This window comes from Castor canadensis, chromosome 7, assembly GCF_047511655.1.
Source record: "Castor canadensis chromosome 7, mCasCan1.hap1v2, whole genome shotgun sequence".
NCBI lineage: Eukaryota > Metazoa > Chordata > Mammalia > Rodentia > Castoridae > Castor > Castor canadensis.
Window position 1 is genome coordinate 23,276,825 of NC_133392.1, and position 17,458 is coordinate 23,294,282.

At 36.3% G+C, this 17,458-nt stretch overlaps 1 protein-coding gene across 5 annotated transcripts in view; it reads left to right on the forward strand.

The window, feature by feature from the left end:
* The window catches only part of Sorcs1 (sortilin related VPS10 domain containing receptor 1), a 484,666-nt gene that overhangs the window by 333,489 nt on the left and 133,719 nt on the right, over positions 1–17,458 (forward strand). For all 5 annotated transcript variants that reach the window (XM_074078345.1, XM_074078344.1, XM_074078347.1 and 2 more), the window contains exon 6: positions 9,124–9,188. In XM_074078345.1, coding sequence (XP_073934446.1) covers positions 9,124–9,188 — 65 coding nt within the window. The remainder of the gene's footprint in view (positions 1–9,123; positions 9,189–17,458) is intronic.

Genomic DNA, 17,458 nt, shown 5'->3' on the forward strand with positions numbered 1-17,458 from the left:
TTAATAGTATGTTCTATTGAATAACCAGAAAGACTACAAACATGCAAATACCTACCTGCAAAGGTAATCAGTGCAGCAACATCTACAAAAGTTTACTATAAAGTAAAATTTAGACACTACCAATACCCTGTGATCAGAAAATTAATTAGGTAAATTAGAGAATATTTTATACTGACAAAACAGTATGTTCTGTTACATCAAATTATAGTAATGATATGATGCAAAAATTGTACTAAATAGTACCAAAAGTTCTGAAGGAGCAATGACAAAATGTTAAAGGTGGCCATTTGTAGATGGAGGGGTTGGTTGTTTTTATTATTTTCCAGTTTATACTTGGATACATTTTGCGATTTATTTTAAATGAATATATATTACTTTTACAATTGATTTTTTAAAAAACATTGCTGTTTAAGCAAATTATACCAATGATAATCATGCTGATACCGTCAAGTGTATTTCCAAATGGTGGAAGCTATGAAATCAGTGGAAGACAAAAAACCATGAAGTGACTGTGTCTGCTATAGAATGGCCAGGTGAATAAAATCTCTGCTCTTCCTGTCTCCTGTTGTCATCTCATCATGTGTCCAGCCCGGTCTTCTGCCCCTCATATTCTCCTATCCCCTCTAACCCATGTCCTTTTCACTCCCTCTTTTCCCATCCCCTCTCTTTTCTTTCTATGATACTGAGATGCAAAATCACATCTTTAGGAATTCACATCTATAGTAAAATACTGAATTTTTAAAAAAAGTGATAAATTAAGAGGTATGCTTTTATTTTCTATTCTCACACTGGCTTCCTTTGCCAAGCAGTTAATATGAGTTCTGAAGCAAACTAGCAGGGTCTTTAAAGTCTTCACAGAAGAGCATCACTGTCTTTGCTTGGTGCCAAATCCTTTCACACCTTGTATTTGGAACTCCAGAAATTCTTTATAAATAAGCAAAGTACTCAGAAGAAAAGCTGCCACTTGACACTACAAGGACTTTTGTCTTCACGATGAAGATAAATCTACCTCTGACTAAGCCAATTCTACTTTGCTACCTTATAAGTTTTACTGAGTGACTCTCTTTCCTCTCTCAATTGAGATAATTGTGGGCAATAACTCTGAGGGTATTTTTCTAAAAGTACCAATACATGGCAATAAAGCAAAAGAACACTTTTGCATCACAATAGGCTGACAAAGTATGAACAAGCAACTATAAGGATGGTTAAACCAACCTTGCAATGGCCAGGAATCTGCCCATACAGATAGAGGTTACTATGTTTCTGAGAAGTGTCTTCCTACTTGTTCAAACAATGTTATTTTTAGGTACTATTATTATTATCATTATCCTTTTTATACCTGGTATAATGAGATGTGAAGAAATTAGAAAGCCTAGTTTCCTATCTGATTGTATCATTTACTAGCTGTGGGACCTCAGACAAGTAATTATTGCTTTCAGAACCAGCACTACCGTTCTCTTATCTTGTCATTATTTTTCCTGAATTTGTGTCATATGTTAATTTTCTAGGAGTACAACATGCATTGTTATCCACGTTGTGACAAATGATGAGCAGGGTACTGACAGAGGCATAGCTTCACCTTCCTGTCTGACATCAGTCCCACACTTAGTAGATGGACACTGGCCATTGAGCTACACCCCACCAAAATGGGTTTGTTTTGTTTTATTCTTAGATGTAGTTAAATCTCTTATCATTTTTATATTGTATTTCATAGACAGCTTTCCAGAGATGTGGTTATCACCACATATAATACTATATACATAAAAGAATACCTACATACATATATATATATGTAATACCTACACACACACACACACACACAATTCCCTATTGAAATGTAAATTGCATGAGGTTCAGAGATTTTCCTTTTATTCACAATTAAAACCCTAATGCCTAAAACTACACCTACCACATGGTAGATATCCATCAAACTGTTTTAATTCATTAATTTCTCCATTGAAGTTATAACTGAGGAAATTCATGACCAACCATGTATTCCATGTGATGTTAAGTGTGAAGGGCACCCAGGAATCCCTAGCTTAGAGCAATAGCCTGCATGGTGAGTCACCTGTACCAGCACACTGGTAGTGTACAGGGTGATTCATGGAGGTATCAGAAGATACTAGAATATCTAATTACTTTTTCTGCTTTTTTAGTTTCTGTTTTGTGCATATTTTTCTAAAGTTGAAATATAAGTACTCTAGTGCATTCTGCAACTTATAACTAACAAATCATGATATATTGGGAGTCTGCTAATTTTCCCCTTTGCTTAATATGTTTCAACAACAAAAAATGGAGCTAGCTGTCCCCAGACATAAGAAAACTGTATTTCTTCTGGAATATAATCTCCAAAGGTTAGATATCTCCAGCAATAAAATGCTCATGTTTCAACTCTCTTAGACTTTTATATGCTTCTTCCTCTACTTTATTAGTACATAAGTCTTTTTTTTCTTTTATTATTTATATGTGCATACAAGGCTTGGGTCATTTCTCCCCCCTGCCCCCACCCCCTGCCTTACCTAAGTCTTTAACAGAAATGGAAAGAAAGGAGAAGTGCTTGGGTTCTCTTCTTCTCTGGTCTTTTGTTAATATGGCCCCGCTTATCCCAGCAGGATCTCCAGCCTCCCCCCCATTCTTACTCTGAATTTAACATCAAAGTAGACACTGCCCACTTGGGGCTTTGTGCACTGTTTTCAGGCCACAAGCGTTTTAGCCTTCTAGCACCTTTAGTGAGATGGTGTCAGAATTTAAGTATTTTGAGACTTGAGAAATTTCTTGTCTCCCTTTTACTTCACTCATTCCTTCTGTTTCTGACCTTTTGTGATTTGCACACATTGACTATACTTTCTCCTAGGCTTAATTTTCTAGATTAAAGAAAATTAACAAAAATTAATAAATCATATTAATTAAATTAAAATTAATAAATTTATTAATTTATTAAAATTCATAAAATTTTGTTTTTAAGATAGTACAGAATTATTAACATTAATTATAAGACTATTGCACACACATAAATACATATATATCTTCTTTAGAGAGATTTAACTATCATTGATAGACATAAGGATTTCTTTGTTACCTACAACCCAGGAACTCTCTCACAGCTGACTACCATTATACATTTTCAGATGTATTTTTTCCATTTATATACATGTTTGCTTTGAGTCCATTAACAGACAATAGCTGAGTAAATTGAATATTTTTAGTTAATAGATTAACATACTTATGATTTATCCTATTAATTTTATGTTTTAATATGGAACCATCTCCTAGGTATATTATTGAGTAAAATTAAGAAGTTTGATACCATCAAAGTATAAAATGAAGCCAGGTGCTAGTGGCTCATGCCTGTAATCCTAGCTACTCAGAGGCGGAGATCAGGAGGATCATAGTTCAAAGCCAACCCAAGCAAATAGTTCATGGTACCCTACCTCAAAAATACCCAGCACACAAAATATAGGGCTGGCAGAGTGTCTCAAGTGGTAGAGTGCCTGCTTAGCAAGCATGAGGTGCTGAGTTCAAACCCTAGTACAGCCAAAAACAAAATTATATATATATATATGTACATGTTGATAAAAAGAAACTTTAATAAAAGTATTTATAAGCTCCTCATTGACCACAGTGATTGATCATTTAAAATCCATTTCTCTGTATCTCATCGGCACTATAATTTCTGCTTGGGGATACCTGTGAAGGACTCTACACCCTCATGTCCCTATTCAGGTACCAACAAAGGCAAAGAAGGGGAGGAGGTATAAAAGTGGGAAATATGAAGGAAATAAGAAATGCAAATAATGATGTAAAAGCAAGCTCATTCAATTAGAAAAAGAGAAAGTGGGGAGGAAGAGGAGAATGTCAGCAGAAAGATTTGCCTTGGCCTATTAGGTCTGGTAACTGTGATGCTCCAGAGATATGATGCTTCTTTCTAGCATATTCTTTAAATTTTCAGCTTTATTTCTACTGAGCACATTGTGCAATTAGCATCCTCACCCTGTCACTGCCTTCCTGAACTGTATGTATTCCTCTCTTCTGTGTCAGACACTCATTCCTCACTTTGCTACCCTCACATTCACACTCACATGTGCACACAGACATGCACACACACACACACACACACACACACACGTATTTAGTGACACATTATGTTGATTTTATGGCTAGAGAAGTAAGGATGACAAAATACAGAACTTGAACTTGATGGGTTATGATTGTTGGCCATGCTAGTTCACATTATAGAGGCAGGAAATCTATTTCTTTGTTATTCATAGGAGGTACCTTTGGTGCTGGGAAACCAGTGAAGCACCCTGGGAGCCAGAAGAAAAGAAGCAAAAAGCAAACATGTTTCTTATGCTAAGGAGACATGTTAAAATCTTACCTTTAGGCTACTTTTAATTTTATCTAGCCCATTTGCTCTAGGTGGGCAGCAGGTGAGACCTTAGGCTGAACTGCTTTGTTCAAGAATAAAACTTGTAGCCAGGTGTTCATTGCTCACATCTATAATCCTAGCTATTCAGGAGGCAGAGATCAGAGGATTGTGGTTCCAAGCCAGGATGGGCAAATAATTCACGAGACCCTGTCTCAAAAATATCCAAAACAAGCAATCAAACAAAAAAGGTAGAGTGCTTGCCTAGCAATTATGACACCCTGAGTTCAAACCCCAGTACTACTACCTAGAAGAAAGAATAAAACTTACAACTTTTAGTTAGGGTTTTCCTAATGATGTTTGTTTGAGAGTCTGACTAGGGTGACAGGTAGCTATAGCTACAGCTTAGAAGGAATCCAAGTGCTAATACCTGCCAGGCATTTTGTTTCTTCTCTGGATTGCTGACAGGGCTGCTTGTTTCCATGGCTCCTTTATAAGAGACATCCTGTGGCCACGCAAGTGCTACATCTAAAGCAAAGGAGAGAATGGCAGGGTCTCCATCCTCCCAGCCTCTCTTCCTGTGCAGAACCCCTCCTCATTCCCCCATGTGCCATTAACTGCAATTCTAAATCTGAATAAATATGTGCTATACCATCACAGTGTTTATTTTTTAATACTTGCTCTGCACTTATCTACATCAGGACATTTTGTGGCTCTGCAGCATTTATTGAGCACTATATTAAACTAGTATAAACTCAGACAAAATGCCAGGAGAATGACAAACTAGTGACGTTTCTGAGTTCCTCTGTAGAAAGTGTCTGCAAAGGCTGCACTGGGTTGATTGTGTTTTAGAAGGTTGATTCGGCACTGCTAATAACCCCAATGCACTATCTCAGTCTGTATTGCTTCATATTCTTCACTTTGATAATCCTTTGGTTTTATTTCAAAATGGCACATCAATGCAAACATTAGCTTGAGACACTGGAAACACAGAGGGTTAAGGCTGCAGTAGGCTCAGTCTTGATTTCGTCAATGGCGCTGATCTGGCTGGAGTGGCCTGGGGGCTATCACGTAATGGATTCCCTCGATAGGGATGCCCATCATAGACAGGGAATGAAGTTCTTCCATTTAGTTACATGTGCCTTTCAACTTGTCAAACTTTCTGATTTGTCAGCCCATAGTTTTTTGGATCAAATGTAAGACCTTACCATTAAGCAAAATGTGTTTCATGACTGGATGTCTGCTAACTTTTCATTTTATCTTCTACTTCTGTACTTTACAAACACTGGGTGTAGCCTATTAAGTTACTAATTGATATCCACATGGATCATGCTGTCTCTGACCTAGGGCTTTAGGCCTAGGTCAATTTATATTTTAATAGAATCATAAAAAAGAATGATCTTCCTTCACCTGGAAGATTCAATCCATTTTTCTCCAAAGAGTTTCCAGAACTTTCTTCTGTCCCAGATCTCTATTTGGAAGTGAAAAGTTTTTTCTTCCTATGTCTTCAAATATCACAGTAGGCAAGATATAGCTACCTATTGTCTTTTTCTATAATTAAAAGATCCTGAACCAAATTGTTCATCTTCTCATTGGAAAATCCTTTCTGAATCTTAAAATTGAATAACCTCATATATTGGACCTAATAGTAAATATTGGCCAGTGTAAATATGTTGCTCATATATTTATTGAAGAAACATCCTTCTCCATGTTTTGCTAAGCACAGAGAATTCAGTATTAAAAGATACTCTCCTTTTGAATTCAGTGTAGTAAGAGAGTCACTAATGCCAAGGTATATAACAAACCATGACAGGGTGATCTAGACGCATAAAGCAATGGCAGCCAACCCTTCATGTTTAATACTAGAGATCATACTTACAAACAGGTTTATATAGAGATGCTCAAAATCTGTCTTGAGATAATATTCTTCAATTAAGACCTCCAAGAGTTCATTTTTGCTTCAGTACTATTTGTGTTGTTTTACTCTGATGATAAGGATTATAGTGATGATGACAATGATGACGGTTATGATGGTGATGAAGAAGAAAAATGACGGTTGATCTTAAAACACACAGGAAACTGCCTGACTCCATAGTTCCAACTAAAACATTGGGGAGTACAAACACTAGAATAATGATACCAGGTGGTTAGCTGCAGTGACGTGCTTCCCCAAGGTGTCTAGGCAATGCCTTGACCATTAAAAACAGTACCTGCACAGACAGTTTGCATTGTTTGCAAACACTTCAGAATTTGCCTGAGCCACAGCTAAAGCAGAAATAATTGTGAAGTTTTATTGTTGTAGTAGCTGTTTTACTAAAGATAGAAGAACATTTAGGCATTGTAAGGGGGTTGGATAGCCACAGTAGATTTTGGAAAAACCATGGACTCTATTTTGCTCTTACATCTTTTTCCTTAGTTGATAAGAGGAAAATGTTACTTGAAACAAGATTTTTTTTCCTTTAAAGATAATACAGAGTTCTTAAGTAACGACTGTAACTAGTTTTTAAAATTGTGTTTCTGGGATGCCAAATTTCTGGAAATAAAAATTCACGGTCGTTTCATGGAAGAAGTAGGTTAGGGGGCCAATGAACAACATGTAACTACCTATTAATAGTTTGAAAACCACACTTGTATTCCCAGTTCTCAGGAGGCAAAGATGGCATTGTTAATTTGAGAATGGCCTGAGCTACACATAGTGAGTTCCAAGCCAAACTTGGCTACTATAGAAAGACCCTGTCTCAAAACACAAGATTTTTGGGGAAAAAAAAATCTAGTTTGACTGTTGTTAGACAGCTCACTTTCTCTTTTAATGCTCATTATTTGAGACCTTCTCAGAAAAGTTTACCTATGGGTCCAGTCAACAGTTCAGTGTATGGAAGTAGATTGAGAACCAGCCCCAACCGACACTGCAGTGCTTAACTAAGATGCTCATAGAAGTGTCACCTCTGTGTTCAGGAAAATTTAAAAAATATGAAATGTCCAAATGCATGTGACATATCTCTTTGGGAAAATTTGTAAAACCCTTATTAGGGCATGTCTGCTTCAAGGTAGAAGAAAGCAGGATTTAATGTTTAGAGTAGACTGATTTTAGGGCCATGTATCAATCAGAGAAAACTTACCGACAGCAGTGATAATAGGGCCTTCAGGAGACTTCTTTTGTAAAGATGAAGAGCAACTGAGCTAACGAGGCCTCAGATTCTTTGAGTCGGGAAAATGAATTCAAATATGAAGAGTTCTGGGAATGCCCCCAAGGGCAACGATTAATTTACTTATTTCAAAGAATTCACAGACTTTATACCCTTCTCTCTCCTTTTGGCTATTCCTCCTCCCCTCCCTCTCTCCGTTCTTTACTTTCTTCCTTCTTTCCTTTAATCTTTCCTTGGCTTTCTCCTTCTTTCATTTCACATTTGACTATTTATTATATGCCAAGTACTGTGAATCTGAAGTGCTTAAAACAAAGCTCCTCAGTAGCTCTGTTTGGTGTGTGAGTGTGCATATTTGTGTGGGTCTGTACACAGGCATGTTGAGGGAAGGGGTTGATCTCACATTTGGAAAATCAGACAAAAATAATTATTTATAATAAACTAATAAACATCTCACAAGGTTTGTATCAAAATAAATATTTGTAAGTGGAATAAATATTTGTAAATGCTTTCTTGTTGTAAATGGGTCATATTTAACAGAAGTGACTTTTCATTGTGTGTTAAAATAAGAGTCAGAACCTCACAGAGGCTCACAGGGGAGCAGGGAGATGAATGTGGCACTTTCAATAATAGCAAAATCTTCGAGTGTGGCAGGTGGTGAGGCAGTGAAAGTGAGATGGGGCCTGTCATGTAGGGTCTTGTATACCATACTAAGTCCTGAAGGTAATGTGTACTTTTCAGATCTGCATTTTCTAGTATGGATTTGTTGGCTGGACTGAAGGGCTGGGGGCAGGCAGAAGGAGCAGTTTGGAGACTTTTGACAATATAGAAGTGGAACTAATTAAAGTTCTTCAAGTACTGATTTATAAAAAATAAGCACAGATAATCCCAGTTTTGAGTAATCTCACATATAAAAATATCTGGAGATACAGTATGATTTCCCTTATTTATATAACGAAATAATTATTTCTATTCAGTATGACTCACTGCAAAATTATACAAAATAATACGTGCCTCTGAGGACTTTTAAATAGGCTTTTATTTTACTTACACATATGGCTTTAGGACACATCAGAAATTGAGATCCATCTGCATTTTTTGGGTCACATGGATTCAACAATGCAGAGAATGTTCTCTCGTAGTTATTGCTACATTGGTTGGGTCATGTCATTTGTTCATAGATCAGAGGGCAGTCAAAGATATTGCTGCAAATTTCAAGTGAAAAATTTAATTAGATCAGTTTGCCATGTAAATCACTGTTCAAGTCAACCAGCTAAAAAGCAGCATGCCTGGCATCTGTGCAATAAATCTTGAAAGTTTAATATGTTGTCAGTGGGGTTATTATTGAAATACAAGTATGTCACATGGAGGACTTAGTCTGAGCTAATAACACAATATCCTTGCTAGAATTCAGTCTGGCCTTCAACAAATAAAGGTTCATTATCATTTTATTTGAAGTGGAAATTTTACTGTCATGCTATACACATAAATAGAGTAGATCTAGTCCTAGGATTGTGGTTTTAGAAGTCTATGGATATTAATAGTCTGTGGGCTTCACTGAGGCACACGTATAGTTATTAATGTGGATATTCCATTTTATGTTTCTCCATTTTTCAGGTCTGTGATGGGGTCAAACAAGGAACCAGACCTCGTGCATCTCGAGGCCAGAACTGTGGATGGTCGTAAGTAAATCAACTGTGTCCCAATGTTCATAGTAATACTAGTTTTAGCAATCTGTCATTAACCAAGTCTATGCAGATACAGTGGCAATAATCTAAGTCATTTGGGGATAGAGACTTTTCCTGTCCTCAGTAATCCTGAATGTCTGCATAATTTTCATAAGTGCATATATTTACATATGTACTATAATATATATGGTCCAGATTTATTTATATTTGGATAATGACAATACTAGAACCATTTTTCATACAATCAAGGTTTTTTTTCCAGGTAAAGAGAAAATTAAAAAACTTCTGATTTCTAAAGCCTTCTGTTGTTGCTACTGCTGTTTTGTTTTGATTTATGTTTTTTCAGCTTCCTCATTTTGACAGACAATGCCTCACTGTCTTGTTCAGAAATTCATAAAACACTTGGAAAGAACAAGAAAAAGGAATCAACTCATGTGTACCCCATGATAGGCAGCAAGACGGGGAAGTCATTTGAATCAATGGCTTACCCTTCGGTGGTTCTTAATCAGCCTAAGTTAGGTATGTTAGTGAGGGGCTACACTTTGTGGAGATTGTGGCTTCAGGTACAAGACGTCTGCAGAAGTAGGTTGTAGATTCAGGATTCATATCCATGTATGAATGTCTCAAAAAACTGCCTACTAATTGTGTCACCTTGAAAAATCAACTTAAAGCTTTTATAGCTCACTTTCTTTGTAAAATAAAAGTCAGAACTAGCAGTTCTTGCAGTAGCTAACCGTGATTCAGTGCAATTATGCTGTACTAGGAATTGTGCCAGGCAGTTTATATACTTTATCACAATTAATCCTCATGGCAACTTTGTAGGTTGTCATTCCCATTTTACAGATTAGAAAACCAAAACGTAGAAAGTTAAGTAATAATAGCTGCAGGGCATATGGTAAATATGCGTAGAGAATAAAAGTGTTATTTCACAAAACTCAGTCAGGAGAAAACAATGTAGGTTGAGCACTTACTTATTATGGAAGCCTTTCTTAAAGTCCCAATCTAACCTGGTTTATTTCTCTCTCTCTTGCTCTTTTTTTCTTTCTTTCCTTTCTTCATTCCCTCCTTCATTCCTTCCTTTCCCTGTTTCTTTCTTTAGGATCTTTGCTTCCATCTCAGTTGGAAATTATCACAATCATTTGATTGATTACAATGATGACAACGTAATTATGTCATCATAACCTTTCCTGCCTACCAGTCTATAAGTGCTATGAGAGCAAGGACTACATATCTTGGTTCAGTCTTCTATCTCCAGCACATACCACATCTACATATACAAGGAGCTTCCCAAATGTATGCTGAATCAATGAATGCATAGAGCTATATTGCCTCACTAAGAAGGTTGCCTAAAAATTTTAAAGCCTCACCTGTCAAATGTTAACCTCCTTGCAATCCATCTAAGGATCTTATTAAGATGTGAATCAGTATTCAGTAGGGGCCTAAGATTCTTCATTCTTAACAAATTCCCTGACGAAACCTATGCTGCTGATCTGTGGAACTTATAAAATCTCACAACAGAAAACTAATGAAAGAGCTTTAAGGTCTGTTTCCCATGACTACACCCCTTGTTTGGGAAGCTCTGGATGGAATTGGTAGTAGCACAGATTGCTCTCATTTTCAAGCTTTTGAGGATAATGCTGCTTTTTGGTTTGTGTCATCTAATGCACACAACCTCACATCCTAAAAAGAATATGGCCATTGCTGTCACTGACCTGCACATTTTCATAAACCTAATGTTATTTCTGTGTTCCCCAAAAGCATGGTGGTTGATAATGCCAACATGTCATCTCAGGCTCAGCTTTCACAAGGCATGAAATACATCAGTTCTAATTTTATTTATTTATTTAATTTTACATTTATGTATTTATTTATTTACTCATTTATTTAGCAAGAGCAGCATCTCTAGAAACTATCCAAGGGTGAAAAATCAATAAAGGGATTTCATTTGAAACGTTATCCCTGTCAAAACAAACCAGAAAAAAAAATTACCTATCAATTGAAATAAAGGGTCTAGGTATAACACGACTCATCTCAGTGTGAAAAAAAACTGACATTGTCTTGGTACCAAAATATATCTCTTTCCCTCCTTGTCTAACCCTCTCCTTCATCCTACCCTTCTTCCTCCCCTGTTCTCTATCTCTAAGACAGTCAATAACCATAGCTCCAAGTAAAAGGAACAGAGAGTATGAGGAACAAAGGACGGAACACAAAGGTCAGGGTAGCAAAGAGTAAGCAAATGTAGCTGGCAAGATTGGAAAGTACATTAATCAAAACCAGGCTCCAGATTGGTCAGTTGCTCCAAAAATGTATCTACATTATCTCTTCCCATTCCCTGGTTAAAATAGTTTCCTGTTTTCCATCCCTTCTTTATTGTTTTGTTCAAAATTTAAGTATAGGGAATCCATTGTTTATATTCCAGGTTTCATATTTTATATAGTATATGCCAGTTTTATATATATATATATATATATATATATATACGTACATATATACACACATATATGAGTGTATATATATATATTCTTTAAGTGAACAATTTGTTTTTATTTTTATGATGTGTTCAGAAGTTATAGAAGATACTGAGATATATGACACATGATAAACACTTCACTTATGGCTCATCTGCATGAAGTGGGATACATATGCATATCTGGGTGTGTTATTCAGATTGTCCCCTTGATCTTATTTCAGATGTCCTTAGATTATAATTTATAATTAATCTGTGCTTGAACTGGAGTCCCTAAGTTTAAATGGATGTGAAATCCAGAAAGCTTTTGTTCTGTGAGGTCCAATAACTGATCTGTATCAGTTTCTTACCAATTCTGCTCTGAAATGTGCGTGTCTTATAATTTACATATGTGATAAGGATACTTTTCTTTGTACATTCCTGCCTTGGGAGTCAAGCTGAAAAGAGCAAGTTTAATCACAATCAATCACAGGAAGTACTACTGGAAAAAATGTTAACATATTTATCAGACGTGGCATTTGTTATTAGCTCCCACATTCGACTGAGAACAAATTGATCGGTTTTCATTCAGGATACAAATTTTTATTTTTTTAATATCTCTGTGTGGGTTTGGGTATGGATGTGTGAGGTTTGCACACTATATGGTACCTCATATAGTAAAATCCTAAAAGAAAAAATCTATATTCTATTGGTTTATCAAACGTGGGTGTATTTGTGACTATGTGTGTCATATATATCATTAGACAGTTTATGTTGGCCAAACTGTTGGATTGAAAACTTTGTAGAAAGTCATTTCTTATTTTATGTTTATTTTAGAGATCTCAAACACATCTCAGAACCTAAAGCGTTTAAGATTTATTGAAGAAATTAGTCCTGTGAGTGGCACTGTATAGGTGGATCTTCTTAAGAAAAAGGCTACAGCCACCATGTCTGTGGAGCCCCATGGGACTAATAGATGAGTACAAGAAACCTAACTCCCTGAAATTGTATATCACTTTTCATGTCCATGTGTGATTCTCTATATCAGAATGCTTCAGATGGCAATTTTACACATACACATAGTTCTGTATTTATGCTCCTCAGTAAGGATGCATCATGTAAGATAATCTGTACTACCAAGTTTGGCCATTATTGTTCCTCTCTTTAACTTCTGGGACTAAAGTCCCAGCCAGTGACCTGAATGTTTCCATACTTGTGGTGATCCGTGCAAGCAGGGACAGGGAACAGGGGACAATTACTGATCTCAGTGTTTATTTGCATGAGTAAGTAACCTTGTAACAATTCCCCAAGGTCTAATCTCTTTCACTTGGGGAAAACAAGCCTTAGTCCTTAAGCCAATGTGAAAATGACTTCCCAAAAATCTGTGAAATGAACCTCAAACTAGTACATTACATGCTTAAATAAAAAAAATGAAACCCACAACTTTTATCACCTTTTACCCCACTTAGTTCTATCTTGGGGTAAGAATTGGAAATCTCTTTTCTAGCTCTGTTCTCCAGCCTTCCCCTCTCTTTTTCATATTGAACAGCTGTGTGTTGATACCTGGATGAGATAGGTGCTGTAGAGCCAGTCCTTGAAGTCCTCCATAGCAGAGCTACCAAGTGTTTTGAGGGAAGGGGAGTTCACTATGAGTTTAATTTACTTTTATGCCAATATCAACTACTTTTATATTAAAAACAGCAACTATGACAACTAAAAGGGTAAGCAGTATTCAAACACCAATTGAAAAGTCAGATCCACTCTGACATTCAGTCCATTCCCAGAAGTGGCAATTTATGCATGTTCTGTGTAATACATCTTTCTTCTTTCTGAAATACCCTCTTCTCTTCCCTTTCTCTGACCAACTGAATGTGATTAGTCATCTTGGATGTTGTAGCTACCATTTCAGCACCCATTTTGTAGGGCAACTTTTCCTAAACTCTCAATCTAACCCAGCTTCTCATTTTGCTTGCTTTTATCAAATGATTTTTTTCCCTTTTGTTTTCATGTCAGCTTAAAATTTTACATTATACTTATGTAATTATTGGACCACAACTTTTTCTCTTCACCAGCCCATAAGTTCTGTGATAAGCAGGGACTATGTATTTCATTAGATAGATAGATGATAGATAGATAGACGGATAGATAGATAGACAGATAGATAAATGGGTATAAATTAATATGTGCATATACACACCTATATACTCACACAAATGTTCATGTTGTAAAACTATTGTGCCAAATTTAGTGTTGGTAAATACAATAACAACTTAAAAATCTGTCCACATCAACACATTCAAATTACTGATTTCAGGACTAGGCATTATACAAAAATCCACTATATAGTTACCTATAATTTAACAATCACTTATTAAAATATATAGAATTTGCATATTTCAAACAATGTTGGTATTCACACATACGTATACATATTCATTTAGTTAATAAGCATTCGTGCTTGTGTAAACAGCAAGCACTATGAAAGAGATACTGTTGAAGGGAGATCCTTGGTCAGAGAGTATACACATTTTGAATTTTCCTAGATATTGTTGTTTCATTGCCTCTGAAATAGTTACACTGATGTGTAGTCCTGTAATATGAGAATTCTGTATTGGTTTCAAGCCCTCAGCAATCTAGGACATTATGAAAGTTTTTAAGCATTATCTATCTGATAAGCAATAAAACTTCATTACTGTTTTCACATGTTTTTAATTAGGAGTGAACACAAGGATTTTTATTTGTTCTACTTGGTTATTTTGATTTCTTCTTCAATGAACTTAAAAAGCTCTCCAATCTCTTTCATATTTTAGAGAAGATTAATGCTTTTGGCATTTTTAGACAGAAGCTAAAACTATCCATATGGCTACCTTCGCTCCAGCTAAAATCCCACCACTAGAAGGCAGTTGGCATTATTGGATCCCACATTTCTTCATCTCCATTTACCTTGTCTTTCAGTGAACTTAACAGCTTCAGGACAGGGCCTTAGAAGACATTGTGGGTTTCTACTTGTGGTCAGCCTACGATTGTGATAAATTCTCACCACTTCCCAACATGCTGAATGAACACATTCTCACCTCTCTTCCATTCCCAAATTGAGCATCAAGGTTTAGACAGTACTGAGACATTGAGATCTGCCTTTCTAGTGCTGTCGATTTGACCCAATTTTTCACATTGCTGAAGTCTCTCGATTTCAACTACTAGTGATTTCAACGTGGCCTCTCTGATTTAGTAACAAACTTAAAAACAAACCAGAAAAGTATGAAATAAGATAACACAGGCCTCTCCACACAGCCTTGAAAAGTGTGATAATGATGGCACCTTAATAAGCTCAACTAGATAACTTTTAAGGTGGCTTCTTTGTAGCCATTCTGCATTAGTCATTCTGCCTCCAGTGTGCCGCCTCTCTGTGAGGAGATCTGTGCCCTTACCTCCCATCCCGAGGATGAGGAAACAGAGGTGGGCCAGAAAAGCTTGTCACTCTCTGGCCTTTACTCTAGGACAAAGGTCTGGATTTTAGTTAGTTCTCAGGCTCTCAGAGTACAGCAACAATATTTTTGACTCTTAAAAATAAAAAGTAAGATCATGAAGACGTTAACACTTGGACACGCATCTCTTTTTGTCCTGTACGTTCTCACACAGCATAATGCTAGTATTATGCATTGTATTTCTATTATTTTCTTGATTCTGCTACCCTAGATAATTTTTAGCTGTTGTAAGTACAACAGGCCTTTGTGTTAGGTACTATTGTTATTTTCTGCATTTTAATGATGTGGAAAGTAAGGCTTATGATGATTGTTTTCCATTGTCTCAGAGCTAAGACTTAAAGCCAGGTCTGGTTCTCTCTAGCTCTGTTATTTATTCATTTGACAAAAATTGTTGGGCATCGATACTATACCAAATGCTCTCTTAGGCATGAATGAGGGATGGAGAGAATGCTGCAAAGGCCCTGCACTTATAAGGGTTACCTTCTAGTTGGTGAAAACAGATTATAATCAAATGCATAATGCATTTGTATGAGAATTGTGTCTATAAATATATAAGAAGAATGAAGAGAGAATAGAGAGGCCTTGAAGGGGAATAGAATGAAAAGCATATAGTCTCTATCTCAAGATTACTCTAGTCTATAAGGGATGTGAGTTCACAATTCTATGCAGTACAAAGTAAAATGATTGTGACATCTCTATAGAACTTTCTGGAACAGAGTAGAACATCAGTGCAGAGGTATGAAGGTTAGATGTCTCTCATTGGACTCATACATCTCAGAGGATACCCTTAACACACTGTATTGTAATTGATCACTGACTCTTCTATATTTCCATATGTGTGTTTATGTTTTTGGTTCTCTCTTATATATACAATTGCTACTATCACTCTTGGGAAAAGTGTTGTGATATCCAAAAACCTCCTTATATTCATCAAGGCCTCCCAAATGTCCAAAGACTAATAATAAAAGACAACATCCAGAAAGTTACATGAGTCCCAAACCAATAGATTTTAGAGAAGAAAACAAGGTCAAGTCCCAAGCTCTTCATGCCAGAGGAGAGCATTTGAAAATTTTTCATTTTCACAGGAATGTCTTGACTTTGAAATGGACATTCAGGAGCCAAATTTAGAGTGGGTAGGTGGGAACATTTAAAAAAGATTTCAAGAGAAGTAATAAAGCAACAGAAAGAACAAAAGAAAAATTCATACGGGTACTAGAAACTCTTCTGTTTTAAAGTTGAAAATTAATGAGGGGGGTGAAAAAATATTTTTAAAGTGCTATACTTGCTTATAGTTTTGTTTATGGTTACACTTCTACAATATTAAGACATATTAAACTAGTTGTGCTAAATAAATATTCTTAAAAAACAGGATGAGTGGATAAGAGTCCTAAAGTTTATGATATATATTTTTGCCATGTCATTAATTAGCATAAGAATTTGCACAACTGTCACCCCTATATCTGTGTTTCTTCAACTATAAAATGTACCTCTTTCTGGACTTTTTTGAAAGTTTAAAAGAGAAAAAAATCCAAAACATGCGATCCACTTTGCCCAGTTCCTGACCCAGAGGAGAGGTTGCTGTGGTAATTTTGGAGGTTAATGCTGCTGCTGCCATCACTGGAGTTGTTCTGCAAAGAGAGAAGTCTGCCTGAACATCAGGAAAAGCTCCACCGAAGGGCCAGGAAGTATTTGGACTGAGTAACAGGAGAAGAACAGGCAGTTCATGCCAGCAGAACTCTGAATGAGTACAGAGAGTTTGACAAGAATAAGTGCACCATTTAGAAATAGCAGAACTCCTCAAGACATAAACTTGTTAGGAATATCAGAGCTTTATTTTGTTTCAGTGGGACTGGGAAGAAGCCAGGTTTCACTGGGTAAAGGTCTGTTGGATCTGAAAGTAACAGTTTGATTTTTGACATCTCTTTTGGTTCTAGAATACTAATAACTCCCATCATAGAGAAAAAGTCTGAAGTTTAACTTAGTAAATGACATTATCACAGTCATACAGCATGTTGAAAATGGAGCTAAGACCTAAGAGATTGCTCCATCAGAAGGAGGGAACACCCACAAAACAAGGAGACTCTAGGCTGTCTGACCCTGTGTGCTGAGTGCCAAGGTGACTCACAGTTTCTTCCAAACCTTACTTATTTTCAGGGTCCGCCTGCTGACCACTGTTTCACACCACCTATGCACAACTTCTGCTGATTATTAACTGTGCAAGGAGATTAGTTTTTATGGTGTATAAAATTATACCTTTAAAAATTTTTTGTTGGCGAATAATAGTTGCATGTATTTATATGGTACATTGTGATATTTTGATACATACTTGTAAT